This window comes from Equus caballus, chromosome 6 (genome assembly GCF_041296265.1).
Source record: "Equus caballus isolate H_3958 breed thoroughbred chromosome 6, TB-T2T, whole genome shotgun sequence".
Classification (NCBI taxonomy): domain Eukaryota; kingdom Metazoa; phylum Chordata; class Mammalia; order Perissodactyla; family Equidae; genus Equus; species Equus caballus.
In genome coordinates this window covers 62,753,527-62,770,984 of record NC_091689.1, presented here as the reverse complement: position 1 = coordinate 62,770,984, position 17,458 = coordinate 62,753,527, and the positions used below count along the sequence as shown (strand labels likewise).

At 34.6% G+C, this 17,458-nt stretch overlaps 1 protein-coding gene across 40 annotated transcripts in view; it reads left to right on the top strand.

Moving 5' to 3' along the window:
- SOX5 (SRY-box transcription factor 5) overlaps window positions 1-17,458 on the top strand; it is a 949,864-nt gene that overhangs the window by 598,601 nt on the left and 333,805 nt on the right. For 24 of the 40 annotated variants that reach the window (XM_070271055.1, XM_023644083.2, XM_070271061.1 and 21 more), the window contains one exon: window positions 12,571-12,802. In XM_070271055.1, coding sequence (XP_070127156.1) covers window positions 12,572-12,802 — 231 coding nt within the window. In that variant the 5' untranslated portion in view covers window position 12,571. The remainder of the gene's footprint in view (window positions 1-12,570; window positions 12,803-17,458) is intronic. The other 16 variants (XM_070271071.1, XM_070271064.1, XM_070271073.1 and 13 more) reach the window with 1 other exon arrangement.

Below are 17,458 nucleotides of genomic sequence, written 5' to 3'. Positions count from 1 at the left end.
GCTAAGAATAAGTCACTTTTGATTATGGAACAATTTGCTATTTATTTAGACTTAGCCAGTAATGTGAGAGGGGAGAGAGAGAGCAGGAGTCGGGATAGGACTTCAAGAGGAAGTTCAGATGAGACAGAGAGGGAGGCTCAAAATGAGTACTTAAGGATATTATTTTGGAAAATAAAATTTTATATCCTATTTGCAGTTCTGCCATAAGGAGAGTCTCCTGGGAGAGTCAAAATGACCAAGTCATTAAAATAAGTGATATGGTATTTTTACAGAGGGGTCACTATCATTAAGCCTAAGTAGATGTTCTTTCCTACTTAAAACTGTTGGGGTTTTTTTGCATATGCACCTCACCTGACCAGTGATGTTCATGAATGAAAATCTGTCTTCTTCCAATGTGAATATGGTGAATACATTGAACTCTTTTTGTAGGTTATTACAAACATGCCCACATGTATGTGTATGCGTGAACATATGTAGACACTCATATATCCTCATGAGGATAACATGAAACAGACTGGCATTATTTTGGAAATCAATAATTAAGAGGTTAGTACCACTCACTGTAGTAGTAATACTTAGGAATTACGTTTCCTTTGGCTTTTTCCCCTTTATTTTTTATGTGTTAACAAATTGGAAGGAGTTTGTTTCTCTTATTTATTTTTCCCTTCAAGATACGCAAAACTTTCAACCAGGAAGTTTTGAATTATATAGTAAATGAAAGTTGTTAGCATGTGATTATGATTAAGTTAAGATGGTGCTGTCTAATCCTTCATAGAGGTTCCATGAGAAAAAGAAAGAATATTAATGTCCATTAATATACCATTAGACAGTAAAACTCCCTCTCTTTCTCTTCCCCCCTCCTCCTTTTCTTCTCTCTCTCTCTCTGTCTCACACACTCACATGCACACGTGCATGCACACACACACACACACACACACACACACACACACAGGGTTATACATATATACAAGACACAGACACTTCTCAAACTTCCCTGAAAGGTTCATTCGAGGATAGGACAATAGAAATTAAATGAATCCCTGTTTCACTAGCAATTGTCTGACAGAGAGCAGAAAAGATAGTCCCTTTTCAGGAATTCTACAGGCAGTTTTTAAAGATACCTTTTTAGAGAATAGATATGCATTTCATACAATATTCTTTCACTGTTCTATCTAGCTGTCTATAACCTGAAATTTATGCGTATGGCAACCACGTGTCTCAGAAAAATCCAGAAGGCTTCTGATTTTTTAGACTTCCTTTATTTCTTTAACTCAGAAGCACACAGTTACTTGTTAAACAATTCACCCCAACTTTTGGTTCAGAAAAATGGTACTCATATTAAACACAGGGTGATTTTTTTTGTTGTTCCTTCTTCTTATTATTAAAAGATTTTTACAGCATGTACTGGAAGAGATAGTTTTTGGTAATCCCTAGATTTTTTTCCTCCGATCCTCTGTTTGTCCGAGGAATGGAGTATGTGGCTACTCAGTGCTCAGCTTTCAGACTCACAAGGAGCCGAGCATCTGGGGAAACTCAGGAGGTGAGCACTTTCACGCTGACTCAGAGACCAGCCGTATGACTCCAGTCTGGCGCTGTCACGCCTGGTTATGGAAAGGCAAGAACAATGCCTCCCTTGAGAAGGAGGAAAAAAAGTCTAGTGCAGTCACAATTTTGATGTAAAATTTAAATCATCCCTCCACATCCTGTGGACTTAGAGCTGTCAGAAAGGCAAAACCCATGCTCAAATGGAAAAAGCTTTTTATTTCCTTAAAAAATGTACCCTTTCTAACTATAATAACAAGTTTTAGAACCACAAATCTTAATTCTAGATAATTTGAAGTATTTTACAAATAATCAGAACAAAAGGACTTTGACATTTTTAACCTGTAGATGGCTGGAAGGTTAAACATTCTTTTTCTGTTTGTTTCTGATTAATGGCAAATGTATAATAATACATGAATTAAATAATTCACAATTAATTGCTATTTATGGTTTTGTATTGTTTTCCTCCAAATTCTTGCATTTGATCATTTTAGCTACAACTTAAAAAAATTTCTTTCCCACATTTAAAGGTCTTAATCATTTCTATTGCTTTTTCTTCAAGTAGATTTGGTTGAAATTTAGTGTATTTGACAATTAAAAAGATTCTGTGATCAAATGTTTAATAACTCATATAGCTGTTTTTATTTTTGAGATAAAGAAATAAAATTATAACAATTATTAAGTCAAATACAGTTAGGTTATGTTTTTAAGCAGAAAGTGCTTATTGCCATATTCTTGTGTTGTAAACCATGAGAAAAGTTTTGATAATTTTTTCAAAAAGTTCTGGAATTCTGCAAAAACGTTTGCTCGTTCTTCTTTTTATGAAAGTAACTTTGTATTTAGGAATCATATAAGTTCCCCTAACCAGTTTTTCTTTGGTCTTGTCAGACTTATAATGAACTCTAACTTTTGTAAGTATTAGACCCTTATAGAATGATTAGAGTTTAATTAAATTTAATACTCTTTCTACTTTTTTATTTATCAGGAATGCTGTTGTCTTAGACACTTAGTAAATGTGAATTAATTTTAAAGTTAACACAATAATACGTAAAGATGAGAAGTTTTAGCTGGCAGATATATTTGTTTAGATAAATTTTGGCTCTAGAGCCCAGGTATTAGGTTACTCATAATAAAGTAATCTTATTTAGAAAATTTTCTGGGCATCTTCATCCAATAACATGCCATCTAATTTTGGAGTAAGTTTTTAGTGATTTACAATTATTAGACGGTAAGAAAAGAAAGTAGAAAAAGAATCAAATTTTGAGTTCTGAATCATTTTAGGATGAAATTTTGCTACCATAAACTGTTTCTAAGGCTTACCTTTGGTATCTGTCTCCCTCGTTTAGAAAACAAAAAGAAATGGACATTTTAAAAGTTAACTTTAGTTGCTTGCTTTAGGCACATTCATTCAAACACTTCTGAAATATCCTGTATCCATCTAATTAAAAGGCACTCATTTCTTTCAGGTACTGACAAGAATTCAGTTCTATTTCTGAGTCTTTTCTTATCTCTCTTTAACTTCTGATTTTTTTTCTTTTCGTTTTCCACCCCGTCCTGGAAGAACCATGTACCTCCTCATTTTTTGTTGTTCTTATCCTTCCCACCATCTCTGACTCTTGATGGGCTGGATGAGGCCGGGGTGAGCTATTTAGTAAGAGCAGAGATGCTAGTAAAGAGAAGGGCAGAAAAGTGATGAAGAACTTAAAACGTGTTATTCTTATGAGAAAGAAGGAATGGTATAATGAACTACTTGATCTCAATGCAGAGAACATCTCAGAAACTAAACATATGATAAGGTAAACACAGAGAACAGCCCTGGTAAAGGTCACTTTGAAAGTTCTTCATAACTACAACATTTTTAATTAACACAGTTTTTAAATGTTTCAACTTTTCTAATATTATTGAAATTTTTCTGTAAATTCAAATTATATTTCATAATAGAATAATAAATTTATTTTTAAGCAGCTGTAGCTGAAATATTATTTTTGTTTTTAGTTTTCAACGTTATGGTAAGTTTTGCTTATAAAGACTAGTAGAAATAAGTTTCTACTCTGGTGAAATGTAGCATAAGGATTAGAAGAGAGTCTAGTCTTATTTATTACTCTATGTTGTCTGTTTTTATATTTCTTGAAATCTGTGTTTATACTTCCATTTATAGTTTATGCCAGGACCTGATAAACTTGTTCGTGCCTCTAAATAACAATATAATGAATGAGGTCTTTGTATGTGGGAAGCAATGTGTGGAGAACTATAGAGATTGGCATGTTCTATATCAGAAACTGATGGCAAAGAAGATTTATAGAAAAGAGAAGAAAAATATTTTAAAAATTTGAAAGACTATATGTTTAGCACAAATAAATTTTCTATTTAAAAGACTTCTAAATATTATATATGACAGACTTGGTTATAAAATTTACATGAAATGTTCACAGGGTAAACACAAAGCTGACTCTTAGTAGTCAAAGGAAGATGCTCACAACATGTAAGAGAGAATAAGAAAGAATACACCATATGATGTGAATAATAACTGAAATTCATAGATAAGAATAATGAAAATGATACTTTTTTCTTTAATAAAATGACATGCCAAGCGTGTGTAATTCTATATTTATAGATTACACAGAAGTGTTGGTTGGTTCATTCATTTGAATCAAAACTTGACCATTCATGCTGTCTATGTTGATTCCCCATATTGGACAGGTAACATTCTATTGCGAAAAAAATCTTTGACAGACAGTAGAATTTACTTCCTAATTTTGATTACCCTTCTCATAACAACCTTAATTACAAAAGAAACCAAACAAGTACATGTAAATGTCCTGAACAAATAGTCTTCTTAGAAAAATTGAAGCATGTCACTTCTAGAAAATTAGTATAATCCTTGGACATGAAGGATTGCCAATTTGTATTTTATTTTGTAATACCTCATATTCATTGTTCCCTTATGAAGATGCATCCTCTTAAATATTTTCAATCATTTTAAAAATGTATTCCGCTATGCTTAAAATTTAACATCAGGGAGTGAATATTAGAAACAAGTACTTAGGAAAACAATTAATGCAAGTTATAAGTTAAATGCATGTCATGCTCCAGAATTTTAAAAGTCCATATTCAGAATTGTTAGCTTTGTAGAATTTTTTAGAGAATAATTACACAGCTTCCCTTATCACTTTACTTTGCTCTATCTGTCTTCTTTGCTTAATCTGTTTTATATGCTGGTCTTCCAAAATTGGATGGAATGCAAGATTCAGGTCTGTCCTCCTCCTCCGCCACTCTCACGGCCCCCGCGCACACACACTCTATATTTTCTTCATATTTTTTCTTGGAAAGACAATTCTATTCTTGAGCTGCTGTATATTATAGTGCAAAGACAAAGTAGTGTAACCAAAGATATTTAACTACTTTATGACTCAGTTTCCTCTTTTATAAAACAAGGATAATAGAAATACTGACTTGGAGCATTGTGGAAGAAGTCAATGAAAAATAATCACAATTATTGTTTAACTCTCTACTTGTATTTAAAAGATTACACTGCCTTAGTTATTTTCACAGAAGTCTTGCATTTTCTGATCATCTACTATTTCTTTTTTAAAATCCTGCAATCAACCCAACTTATTTCTTAAATTGAATTTCATATTTTCCACCAAATTGGCCTATCTTTCTAATTTTTATATTTCTCTTATTAGCAGTATTATTCTCTAAATTGTACAGTAAGTAATCTCTTTATCTTTGAATTATCTCACCCATTTGTTCCCCTTTTCTGGTTCCCACCCTCAACCTTCTATCAGTTACTAATTTCTGAGTATTTTTCTTCCTAAAATAGGATTTTGATTATATTACTGTGTGGCTCACAAGCCATCACCAATTCTTTTCTGCCTTCATTATCAATTTCAAGTTTTGGTTTAACCATTTAAAATTGGTAAGATTTAACCAGAATCACTGTCATCTCATCCTTTTTATCTTTATCTGCATTCACTTCTCCTAGAATCTACTGCTTTAATCAAACCATTCTACTCACTATCCAGTAGCATTCTATACATTTCTTTAATTAGCTAATGTAATTTCCCCTGTTTGGAATCTTCTGTTCTTTGTGTCTATTGACATGTGATCCATCCTTCATTACTCTGTTGAATTCTTGTAATTTATGGGAAGCATTCTCTGATTATTTTAGCAAGACATCATCTCTCTATTGTCTGTTTCCCACAGCACTCATATTTATAAAAAGTCATTTACCTTAATATATTCTTTCTTGATTTCTTTTTTTTTTTTTTTTTGAGGAAGATTAGCCCTGAGCTAACTGCTGCCAATCCTCCTCTTTTTGCTGAGGAAGACTGGCCCTGAGCTAACATCTGTGCTCATCTTCCTCTGCACTATATGTGGGATGCCTACCACAGCATGGCTTGTCAAGTGGTGCCATGTCTGCACCTGGGATCTGAACTGGTGAACCCTGGGCCGCTGAAGCAGAACATGCGCACTTAACTGCTGTGCCACGGGGCCAGCCCCTCTTGATTTCTTAATTATGTTGCTATCTACAGGCACATGGTAGTCTTTCAATAAATGTTTTTCCATAAATAAGTGAATGGATGAGTGGGTATATGTCTTCTATGTCCATCTAAACTGTGCTTCCTTAAAGGTAAACTAGAAAAGTCTTCATATTTAAGTTGGCTGTTTCCTCAATAACACAAAGATAAATTTCCTAGCACAAAATATACACTCATTCAATTCATTCTTTTATTCATAGAAAAATACATTGAGTGCCAAGTATGTGCTAGGAATTGTGTTGTCATCCGATTAATTGTATCTCATTCAACATAGAGGATTAGACTATTTGGAGAAAAAATATAGGGTAATTTGGAAAGACCTTTATCACGTTGTTTTGTCTTTAGCATTAATCTTGGAAAAATCAGGTGAAATGGTCAAAAATAGACCTGTACTTACTAACCTCTTATTAAGTTCGAGACATGCTACATGTCAGGAAGAATTCAAGAAGTTAAAAAAAATGTTCTTGCTTACAAGTGCTGGTGTTCTAATTTTAGACACTATACACTAATAAGAAAAAGAAGACGATTAAACCGTTTACTAAATGTCACAGGTTATACTGATGTTCAGTTCAATTTTTTCATGTGGGCCATTAACAAGAGTTGATGATGTAGTTGGAGGTGGGGCAAAGTCCCTTCAACTATGATGGTAAGGGAAGGCTTTGAAGAACTGGGATTTGAGTTTTTTCTTCACAGATATTTATTTCTTGCAGTTTTTTTTATATGTAACTGCAAACCTTATAAAAAAGATGTTATCATTTCAAAAGATTAACCAGTAGAAGGCACTGCTTCCTAGGACTTTATCTCTGAATTAGCCAAAGGTTAAAATATTTAGAGAAAGAAAGAAACTTTAGAGAGAAACTGTTGTATAAGGAAAGCAATTCCTATTCTGAGTCTTCCATTTTATGTTTGTTCCGTATAGTAATTCCTTTGACTTTGTACATGTTGTCATTTTCCAGAGTAATTACAGCAAAGAACATATCCTAAGCAGACAGAGTTAAGTTTAAAGCAGTAAGTAGGTGATTCCTCAGTAATAGGTCTGTTGGTAATTAATTATGTAACATTTTTATATAAAGTTACTTCACTTTTATGTTCCTTTACTTACACATTTTAAAAAGTAAGAGTTTTTCACAAGTACTTTAAAAAACCTTATTAAACAGGGTTTACCAATTCCTTGACATTGGAATTAATAAAAAAGAAGGGAGCTGTTACCACTGAGCTGGATTTCCTTTTTTCTGACAATATTAAGACATTTTCTAAGCATGCTTGTCCTGTATGACTAGATATTACAACTACCCATACTTAGAGAATAGTCAGAGAGTTGCTGGTTGTAGTTAGCAGCTTTCATTTAACAGATATTTATTGAAAGACTACTATTTTCAGAAAGGATTGTAAGTACTGGGTAAGTAGCTATGAACAAACATAATGTCTGCCCTCTTGGATCTTATAGTAGGAGAGACGGATAATAAAGAAGTAAATATAAAACACGTCAGGTGATGATAAGTGCTGTGAACAAAGCAGAGAGGAGTAAGAGAGGGAGGAGGTGCTGGTTTAGGGGGATTCACCAACAAGGCTTCACTGAGCAATGATGTTGGAGCAGAAAACTAAATGAAGTGAGGGAACAGGCAAGTGTATATCTGGGGTGGGAGGCTTTCAGACTGAGAAAATACCAACTGTGAATTATGTTTAAGTAAGTGGCAAATTAGTTTCCTGTTGCTCGTATAACAAATTACCACCAGTGGAGTGGCGTAAACAATACAGATGTATTCACTTAGAGTTCTGGAGGTCAGAAGTCTTACAAACAAGATATTGGAAAGATTCATTCCTTCTAGAGACTCTAGGGGAAAACATGTTTCATTCCCTTTTCTAGCTTCTAGAGGAGCACCTACATTCCTTGGCTCACGGCCCCTCATTCATTTTCAAAGCCAAACATATACTATCTTTCAGTCTCTCTGTCTGATTCTGATGCTCCTGCTTCTCCTTCTTACAAAGATATTTGTGATTACTTTGGGCCCATCCAGAATATCCGGAATAATCCTCTCATCTCAAGATCCTTAATCGTATCTGCAAAGTCCCTTTTTCCTTGTAAGGTAATATATTCACAGATTTGGGGAATTAGGATTTAGACATGTTGGATGAGAAACATTATTCTGACTACCAAGAATGGTTTGCAACCTTGACTGTGCATTAGAATCACCTGGGAGCTTTAAAATTTCTGACACCCCATCTGCACTTGAGAACCAATAACAATTGAATGTCTGGCAGTGGGACCCAGGCAGCAGTATTTGTTAAACCTCTTCATGTAATTCCAATGTGCAACCAAGTTTGAAAACCACTGGTTTAGTTTTGTGTTGCAGTCTCACATCCCTTACCCAACTCCTACGTGTGCTCTACATGTCTGAATACAGCTGGGTGCATCCTACTTGCAGAATGATTATAAGGCACACAGAAAGCCCTTCACCAATAACAAAGGACTCCAGTAGTGTTAAAATTATTTCACATATGGACTAGAGTAGTGTGATTGTTTAGATTGCTACAGGGTTAGGTAAAGGAAAAGTGTAAAAAGCAAGCTGTCTCTTACAAGGGAGGCCATTCCTTATTCACTCCATGCATGTAACTCAGCAACACTAAGAGTGTTATAGACTAGAGATGGGATTTGGTCCATATCGGTCGATCTTCCCTTTTCCTAAGTAAATTTGAAACTTAAATTTATATTGCACTTTTAAAATACCTTTGCTTCTGTCATTACTTCCTATGTGAAATTCCCTCTCCATTTATCCTGAGGTTTCCATTTGTCCTTCTTTTCCCTCGAAATCCAACTGGTTAACCATTCTCTGAATCATTCCAGTATCTGCTGACCCTCATGAATCCCTTAGGTGCCTAGCTTTAATGTCATTTGGCCCTTAACCTGAACTGCCTTTAAGTATTATTTCTCCTTCTATTTAAAATTTTCTCAACCAGTTCATAAGCTTTTTAAAGCAGAGACTGTTACATTTTTTTTATTCCCATTAGATAACTGTCTTACACATAGTAAGTGATCAGTAAATGGTGGTTGATGGTTTGAAGACTCTTTTTTCGCCCTGGAATTAAACATTAGTTCTTTCAAGAAGATTTTCTGGTCCACAAACAAAACTGAGTTAAAGACTGCTATTACGTCATCATAGCTCCACAAGGTAGTTTGCACTAGATTGTATTTGTCTGTTTCATGTCAGTTTCTTTGAAGTCTGAATTTTGTGCATTGATAAGTCTAACACCTACCACAGGAGTGACAAATCATCCCTGAATAAATACATAAGTGCATACCCCAGGCTAGATCCTCAAATTGTTCCAAGGTATCCTTGCACTGCAACACAACCCTGCAGTATAAGCTGCAGGAATTGGAACCCTGGATAGACAATATACGGAAATTTGCAGTGCCTTCTTAATGCTTTTTTTGAAATTAATGAGACTTTCCTCTGTCCAAAATGAAACCCTTTGGTAGATGAACAAAAATTCAAGAATCTAATGTTATTGGTGATTTTATCAATATTTTTAGAAGTACTATGAGTTAGACTAAACATGAATAATGCAACCAACAGATTGAAAGCTCTCTGTATAATTTAAGTATTTCACTTTTTTCTGACTTAGTAGCCTATTACTGAACTATAACCATAGTCATTTTTATTATAATAACTTTAAAAATCTTTAAAAAATCTTAAACCTCAATTGTATAAAAATACTCTCATATCCAACACGTTAAGACCATTCCGTAAGTCTCTGACAATGGAATTGAAATAAACATGAAATATGTGAGATTTTAGGATCAATTGCCTTCTGGTATCAAGGCGACTCATGTTCAGTGCTTTAGACCTTATACTTTTTGCTCTATAGAATGATATACATAAAGAATGTTTATCCAGTTGTATATAAAGATATTTTAGATATTGAAATGACTAGATTTTGAGAAGAATAGTGATATCTTAACTATCTACCTTATGTCTACTTTTGGACTTTCAATTCTTATAATCATTATTAATAATGATGTTAATAAAATAGAAATCAGCAAAAAGGTCTTTCCTTCTGAAAGTCAGGGGAATTGTACTAACTTAGCAAAGGCCAGCTGATCTAACCTTCTGCTTTGATAACCCAGAGACTGTCTCTTGCCGATAGCCTGGAATTTTCAGACAGTGAGAGACTGTTTGTACATGAGACTGGGGTAGACACCAGAGTACCAATTTATTAATTCCAGCAAGAATTATAATGCTGTCAGAGACCATAAATACTATGGCTTATATAATAAATGCATAATCTCCTTGTAGTCAAGCTACATGTGAAACCAAGAAATAATAAAAGTCCCTTTATTGATTTACTCTGATAGATCACTTCACAAAGACCTTAAATATTTTTTCTGTTCGGTCATCCAATTCTCTATATAGGAATCAGAAGTTTGCTTGGAAAGCATAGAGGCAGAACAGTAGGAGTTAAACATCTGTAGTGTATAGAGTTATTATATATAGTTTAATATATCAATTTGGTGATAGATATGGTGTTGCCAGTGAGACTGAGTATTCTAACTCTGTTAACTCTAGCCCCTTACTCCCTTTCTCCATACTTAGAGTAGACTTGGAGTAGACTTTGGCAATGAGATCAGAAATAGTTAAAGATGCCTTAAATGTGATGGCCCAGTCCACTGTCCTTTAGACAGGGCTTACATGGTAGCCACCACCATCTCCTCCTTTCTCTCTCTTTTTCAGCTATCAACACCCCTACGATTAACATTTCTTCTTTAACACTTGCTAATACATTTGATCAGTTTATTATCAAGTATGGCTGGCCAGGGAGCAATTCTCTACCAGGGGACTTAGTAGTTCATGTTGATTTTACAGTTTAACTCTTAGAAGGCAATCTGCTTTTCTCATTTTGGAGTTTTTGGTTTTTGTTTTTTGAGGGGGAGTGAGTCACACTGTAAAATTTGTAAAACAAACAACAGCTACTGTGTATTGAGTGTCTACTCTGTGCTAAATGCTCAAGTCATTTTTCACATGGTACGCAGTTCATCTCAAAAAGCATACAAGTAGATACTACATCTCACTTTAAAGGTGAATAAATTGATAGAGACATTAAGGGAAGTCTCACAGCTAGTAAGTAGTAGAATCAGTATTTCAATCCATGTGTGTCTGATTTCACAGCCTTATTTTTTTCTACTGTGCTATTATTTCTTAATAGAATATCTTCAGTCCTCGAATACACTTTTATTTTGAAACTTCTAACACTAAGAATAGGATTATACAACAATGATTAGAGGCCTCTCTTTTGGTAGTGCGTTTTAAATGTAAAATTCAGTGATATATATATGAAGCAAGTGGCGTGGCAGTTCTTTAATACTTTCCTGCCACCTAGTCCCACTAGTCTAGGATAAGTATGAATGATTCTGTAAACACTGCTTGTTTGTTGAACAAAAATCATAACTTTTTCAAGGTCAGATCAAGTTGTAATTACAAGAGTCTTTTCATTAAAAATTTTAACTCTATATTGCTTCTGTGTAAAACTTTTAATGAGAAGGAACTCTCTAACTAAAAATATTTACCACATATTTTTAAACTCTGATAATATTCTCAGACTTGAGTACAAAAAAATGTTTAAGTTTTGTTCAGTGCTAAGTGTATTGTTACCTAGACATTAGCTCATCAAAACAAAACATCCTTATTTGATTTTTTTCTTTTGCTTAGGTATTCTAAGGACTAAGTAAGTCTGAGAATCCACATCCAAATCTTTCATAGAATTATGGAAATAAAATTGAAATATTTTTATATTCTTACCTTTTTTTACTACTTTGAAAATTTGATAATTAGAACTAAATGCCAAAATTGAGTTATTTGGGGAGGTGAGGGAAGAAAAATTGTCAAATGTTTCAAGATTAACCATGATTGCAAAATTTATTCAGTTCTTAAGAAGCTTTAAGCAAATATCAAACTTTTTGTCATGTGGTCTGATGTTTGCTTATAACTGATATTTTACATTCACAATAATTTTAGTTTTAATAAAATGCAAATTTGTTGTAATGGCAATCATTCATTTATTTTTATTTTTGGATGAAAGAAATTTTAGTTATTTCCTTCCTTTAACTGCCAACAGTATTTGCTATTCATAGATGTTCTGTCTTCAATAAGGTCTATCAAAGTGTAAAACTAGATGGGTATTTTTCTTTCCTTCAAAATGGAATGGTTTTTCATTATGCACTGTTCTTAGGGGAATTCTCCTGTTTAAGAAGCCAGAATACAAGAGAGCGCTATATTAGTGTATTATTCTCACAACAAACAAGCACTGTTCTGTTGCTACCTGCTTGGCCATTGTTTCTGATTGTGTGTGCTTTGCAGTGGTATTTGGATGGTTTCCTGCTCTCTGCCAGCACAAAAAGGCATTTCTGTTACAATGGCCCCTAACCACACAATGACGGCATTAAGGATTTATGTGGAGGTTTCATTATTTTCTCCTCTTTTGTTCCTTCCAGGATGTCTTCCAAGCGACCAGCCTCTCCGTATGGGGAAGCAGATGGAGAGGTAGCCATGGTGACAAGCAGACAGAAAGTGGAAGAAGAGGAGAGTGACGGGCTCCCAGCCTTTCACCTTCCCTTGCATGTGAGTTTTCCCAACAAGCCTCACTCTGAGGAATTTCAGCCAGTTTCTCTGCTGACGCAAGAGACTTGTGGCCATAGGACTCCCACTTCTCAGCACAATACAATGGTAGGTTTCTCATGGTCTATTGTGTCTACACTCACTTTTTGACCAGTCTCCTCCTCTAATAGTTTGGCTTCAGTCCTTTGCTTTATAACTATCATCTACTTAATAGCCATACACAAGATTCACTCCTGACATCTTAGAATTCTTTATAAGTAAATTGATTCCAGTAGGGAGTATAAGATATGCTATTTTCCTTTTTTTTTGGTTTCTGTTTTGTTTTCAAGAATTCTGCTTTTGAGATACTTACAATTTAATTACAGGAAAAATATGTAAATAGAAGAATAATGTTAAAGTAACACATTTTAAGTTAGCGTGAAAGTTAGATGTCATAATATGTCTAATAAAAGTTTTTTTCAGATAGAGTTACAACATTGTTTGAACATTTCTACGTTTTTCAATTTTTTGCTTTACCCACTGGGAATATTGTAGAAGAGTATATTTCATAAAGACTATAGTTTTCTAATGTGACTACATTAATTTCTAACTCAGTCCCATTCACACTGTTGTTTTGATAATTCAGTAATTCCCTGTTGCATCCTATTCTAGAATTTGCAACTCAGGATAATTTATCTGGCCCCTCATCCTGGGGGCTGGATCACTGCAGAAGATTAGGAAACTGTGGTTTCACGGATGAGAAGGGAGAAGGCAGCATAGAATCTTTGGCTGAAGCTTAAACAGCAGACACACACAGACACAAGGCTTTTAGGTCCTTCCTAGGAATTTGAATATGTAGAGTGGGCATGCTGGCAAGGTAGCAGGGCACTTAGCTGCCAGTAAAGCCACACTCGTCTTCTCAACGTGGCTGCCTGGGTAGATGTCATGTTTTTGTGACCTCGCCTCCTCGTCTACTTCAAGGATGCCAGTGCCACTAATTTGAACCAGATTACACCAACAAAAATGTTTCATCACACATTCTCTTACTTTTAAAGACAGCTCTGATTCTATTAAATCTTTTCTTTTTTTTTTTTTTTTGCTTTCTCTGGAAAATTATTACATATCATAAATGTACTTGGTACTGAGATATGCCCACCTATTCATGGTATTGTATCACCATACGTGGAATTAAATCAACAAGAAGAATCAACTGTCTTCTGATAGCTGTGAAATGGATACTATTCTTTGATATTCACGTTAGATTTAAATAATCTCATTCAACATTTTAAGCCTTATAGGTCAAAATTTCTGTGGCTATTTTACTGTGTGCCAAGATTTTCCCACCAAGAATAATGTTATAGCTAACACTTATCTAGCACTTATACAGAAATGGTGTTTTAAGCACTTAATATATTTACTCATTTACACCTTCACAATAATTCAGTGAGACATTATTATTAATCCCATTTTATGGATGAGGAAACTGAGGCACAGAGCAGTTAAATAACTTGCTTCAGATAACGGTTAATAAATGGGAGAACCAAGGTTTACCCAGGCAGTCCGACTTTGAAGTCCATGCTTATAAATGTTATAAGCTCTTCACAAGAGCACACGCATATTTTATTTTCTGATTATTTCTTATTTGGCAAGTTAAATCATGGTTCCGTAATTCCTCCCTTCTCCCTCTTCTATGAGTTCATGTTAGTTGTGTGCAATGAGACAGCTTTTTGGTCTCCTCTCAAAAAAGGTTAAACTAGGAAAAGAAAGAGGAAAAAATGGTAGTGCACAGTTCAACAGGGTAAGGAAGTCAGACTCCCCATTTGACACTGCATCGCTGCCAATGCCTTTTCCCTCTCAGTATTTTGACCGTGGCCTCCTCTCGGGGAGTACTCTATTGAGAGTACTTCTTGGTTTGCTTTTCCTGTGATAATACTATAAACGTAAACACACAGATTTGAAGGAGTGAATATAAATAGTTATGACTAGAAGAATACCACAAAGATAAAGAGGAGGTTATTTTAAGTATACTCAAGGATGGGTATAAGAAAATAAATTACATACCGTAGCTGGCATGAAGGGATGCTGTGATGCAGCATGTTGGTGAAAATGAAACTGTTCAGTTTGTAATGGAGAATTCAGTTCAACTAAATGAAAACTATGAACTGCCTACTTTGTACCAAGATTTTTGGGGGGGCACCATGGAAATAGATTTGAATAAGACACAACTTCTTTCCTCAAGCACCTTCTTCTAGAGAGGAAGTTCTTAACCAGAGTCTGTGGATCTCCTGAAAAGCAATGGAGGATTTTCTATATGCACACATGGGAGTAGGACTGTGGTTTTCATCAGATTCTCGAATAGATCTGTAACCCAAAAAGGTTAAGCTACGCTGTTCTAGAAGTTAGTACAGTTTGGATACAAATGATTTAATTTAGTTTTAGTGATATCAGCACTAATTCTTTCTCTTACCATGTGGCTAATTGGTTTCTAAATTTGTTTCTGCCTCAGTTGTTTCTTGATTCCACCAGCTTTTAATCTCTTGAGTAAACAGTTGGAAGAATCTATTATATGATCTGAAATTTCCAGTGTCTCCTCTTTTCAGTCTTTCTTTCAACTTCCACTAGACTTGTTTCCCTGAGAAATGAGTTGAATTATTTACTCCACTTTGGAAACTAATGTGTGCTCTTGTTGCTTACGGGATTTAGTCTGAAACTCTTTATCTTAGCATAAAACTCTGTATAGTCTAGCAGCAAACTATGGCTTTAGTCTCCTCTCCTGCCACATCCTGCTGTGAACCCCATGCTACAGTCATGCCAAGCTTTTCAAACATGTTCATGAACATACCAGGTGACCTCAAATGATACAGCTTTATTCTTTCTATCTGGAAAACTCTCTTTTCATATTTACCTTTCTGATGAATTCTGTTTCTCCCACAAGACTGAGTTCAAAACTTGCTGCTTCTTACATGCGTTCACTCACTTCCTCAGGCAGAGTGGTTACTGCATTATTCTTTTATCCATGAAACTTGTTCGTATCTTTTCTCATGACCTATATTATAAGTGATGTGTTTACATGTCTGCCTTTCTATGCACTGTATTTCTTCTTGAAGGTACAGTCATATGTATTTTTGTATTTCTGATACCTAGCATATAATAGATATGCAGTTTATGATTATTGATTAAATGGCAGAGTTTATATGGATGATTAATGTACGTTTTGCACAAAGTTGTTAATATGCTATTCATGGTGAATATGCTGATTTTCTAGAAATTTTAGAACTAATGTAGAATCTACTAATGTAGTATATTCATAAAGCAGAAAGTATGTCATAATGGCCATGATATATTCAGCTGTTAAGGTGATTAAGATATATTTTATCCATTTACCAAAATAATGGAATGTATCTATAGAATTATTATTCAACACAAAGACATATTTTTTTCTTGATTCTAGGCCATTGTCATATTCACATAACAGGTCCTTTTATTTCAGTAGGAAAATATGTTGCCTTTTTTTTCCCTATTCAATATCTTTGAAAACAGAATGTTTCACCGTCTTTATATCCTAGAGTTCAATTTTAAGAAAAAACAGATTTCCAGATTTAATTGCCAATTTATGTGTGACATTCATAGTCCGTTCTTAAATCAAGAAAGAGATGCTGAAGAGGTCCACATTTTGTATTGCCGACATAGTTTAGAGACAGAGTAAAACTGATGAGTAATCCCTGTAATGCTGGCTTGGAGGGATAGAGAGATGCTTTCAGTATAAAATCTAAGTTGCAAAATATTTCCTAAGATAAAAGTTCTGTATACTTCATGGCTATTGCCATATAAAGATTTTGAGGAATTAGGGCCTTTTCTTCATATTCAGGGCATGCAAGTGTTAAGGTTTGGAATTGGGTCAGACAAAGATGTAATTCTTCCTTTCTGAAGTTGTCTTCATTACCTTAATATTTTGAAGAAATAAGCTAAGTGTCTAAGAGCAACTCCCAAGTAGCTGTAACTGGCATGAATACTACAAGTCCATCTGTTCTTGGAAGGTTTTACTCTATTCAGAGTGCATAGAGATGAACTGTCTTAAGAAGATTATATACATATATTTATAAAATGCTATCAGATTTCTAATCAATGTAAGATTGAGACATAGAGAATTATAAGTATGAAAAAGATTGATTCTGTTGGATCCTTCTCTGAGGTTCTCATAATCTTGCCAAGAAATTAATAGCAAAATTTGATTCCCATATAATCTCCAGAAAGGTAAAAGGCACGGCTAGCAAGTCTGATTCTGACATGAGTGGAAAGGCAGTCCTGGGCTTTGTTTTTTTTGAAGGTCAGATCTACTCTTCTTGCCTCCTCTACCCCTTTTTAACATGGGTTTGGAGGCTGGAGGCTGTCACTTCAGAGTTTCAGAGATAAGCAGGAAGCACTATAATTTCTGGCTCATTTTTAAAAATAGTTCTGATATAGATGGATTTATTTCATGATGCAAAGAATGATCCAGAACATGTCCTCCTGTCGATCAATGTGATTATTTTTGAGGACCAGAAGTGAATAGAGTAAGTCTGAAGAGAAATCAAGTAGCAGCATCAGAGGCAGCTGGGGGCCTCTGTGGTGGCCATTTTGGCACTCATTTCCTCTCTGGTTGCATACTACTTCTGTTGGTTAGATTGTTGTTCTAGTGTCAAATGTGATGTGAAATGAAAGTCTTGACCACCTGTGGTTGTTGAATAATCAGTTGTCTTTTTTTTCCCCCACAAAAGGTATACTCTTATCTCAGCCAAACTCTCT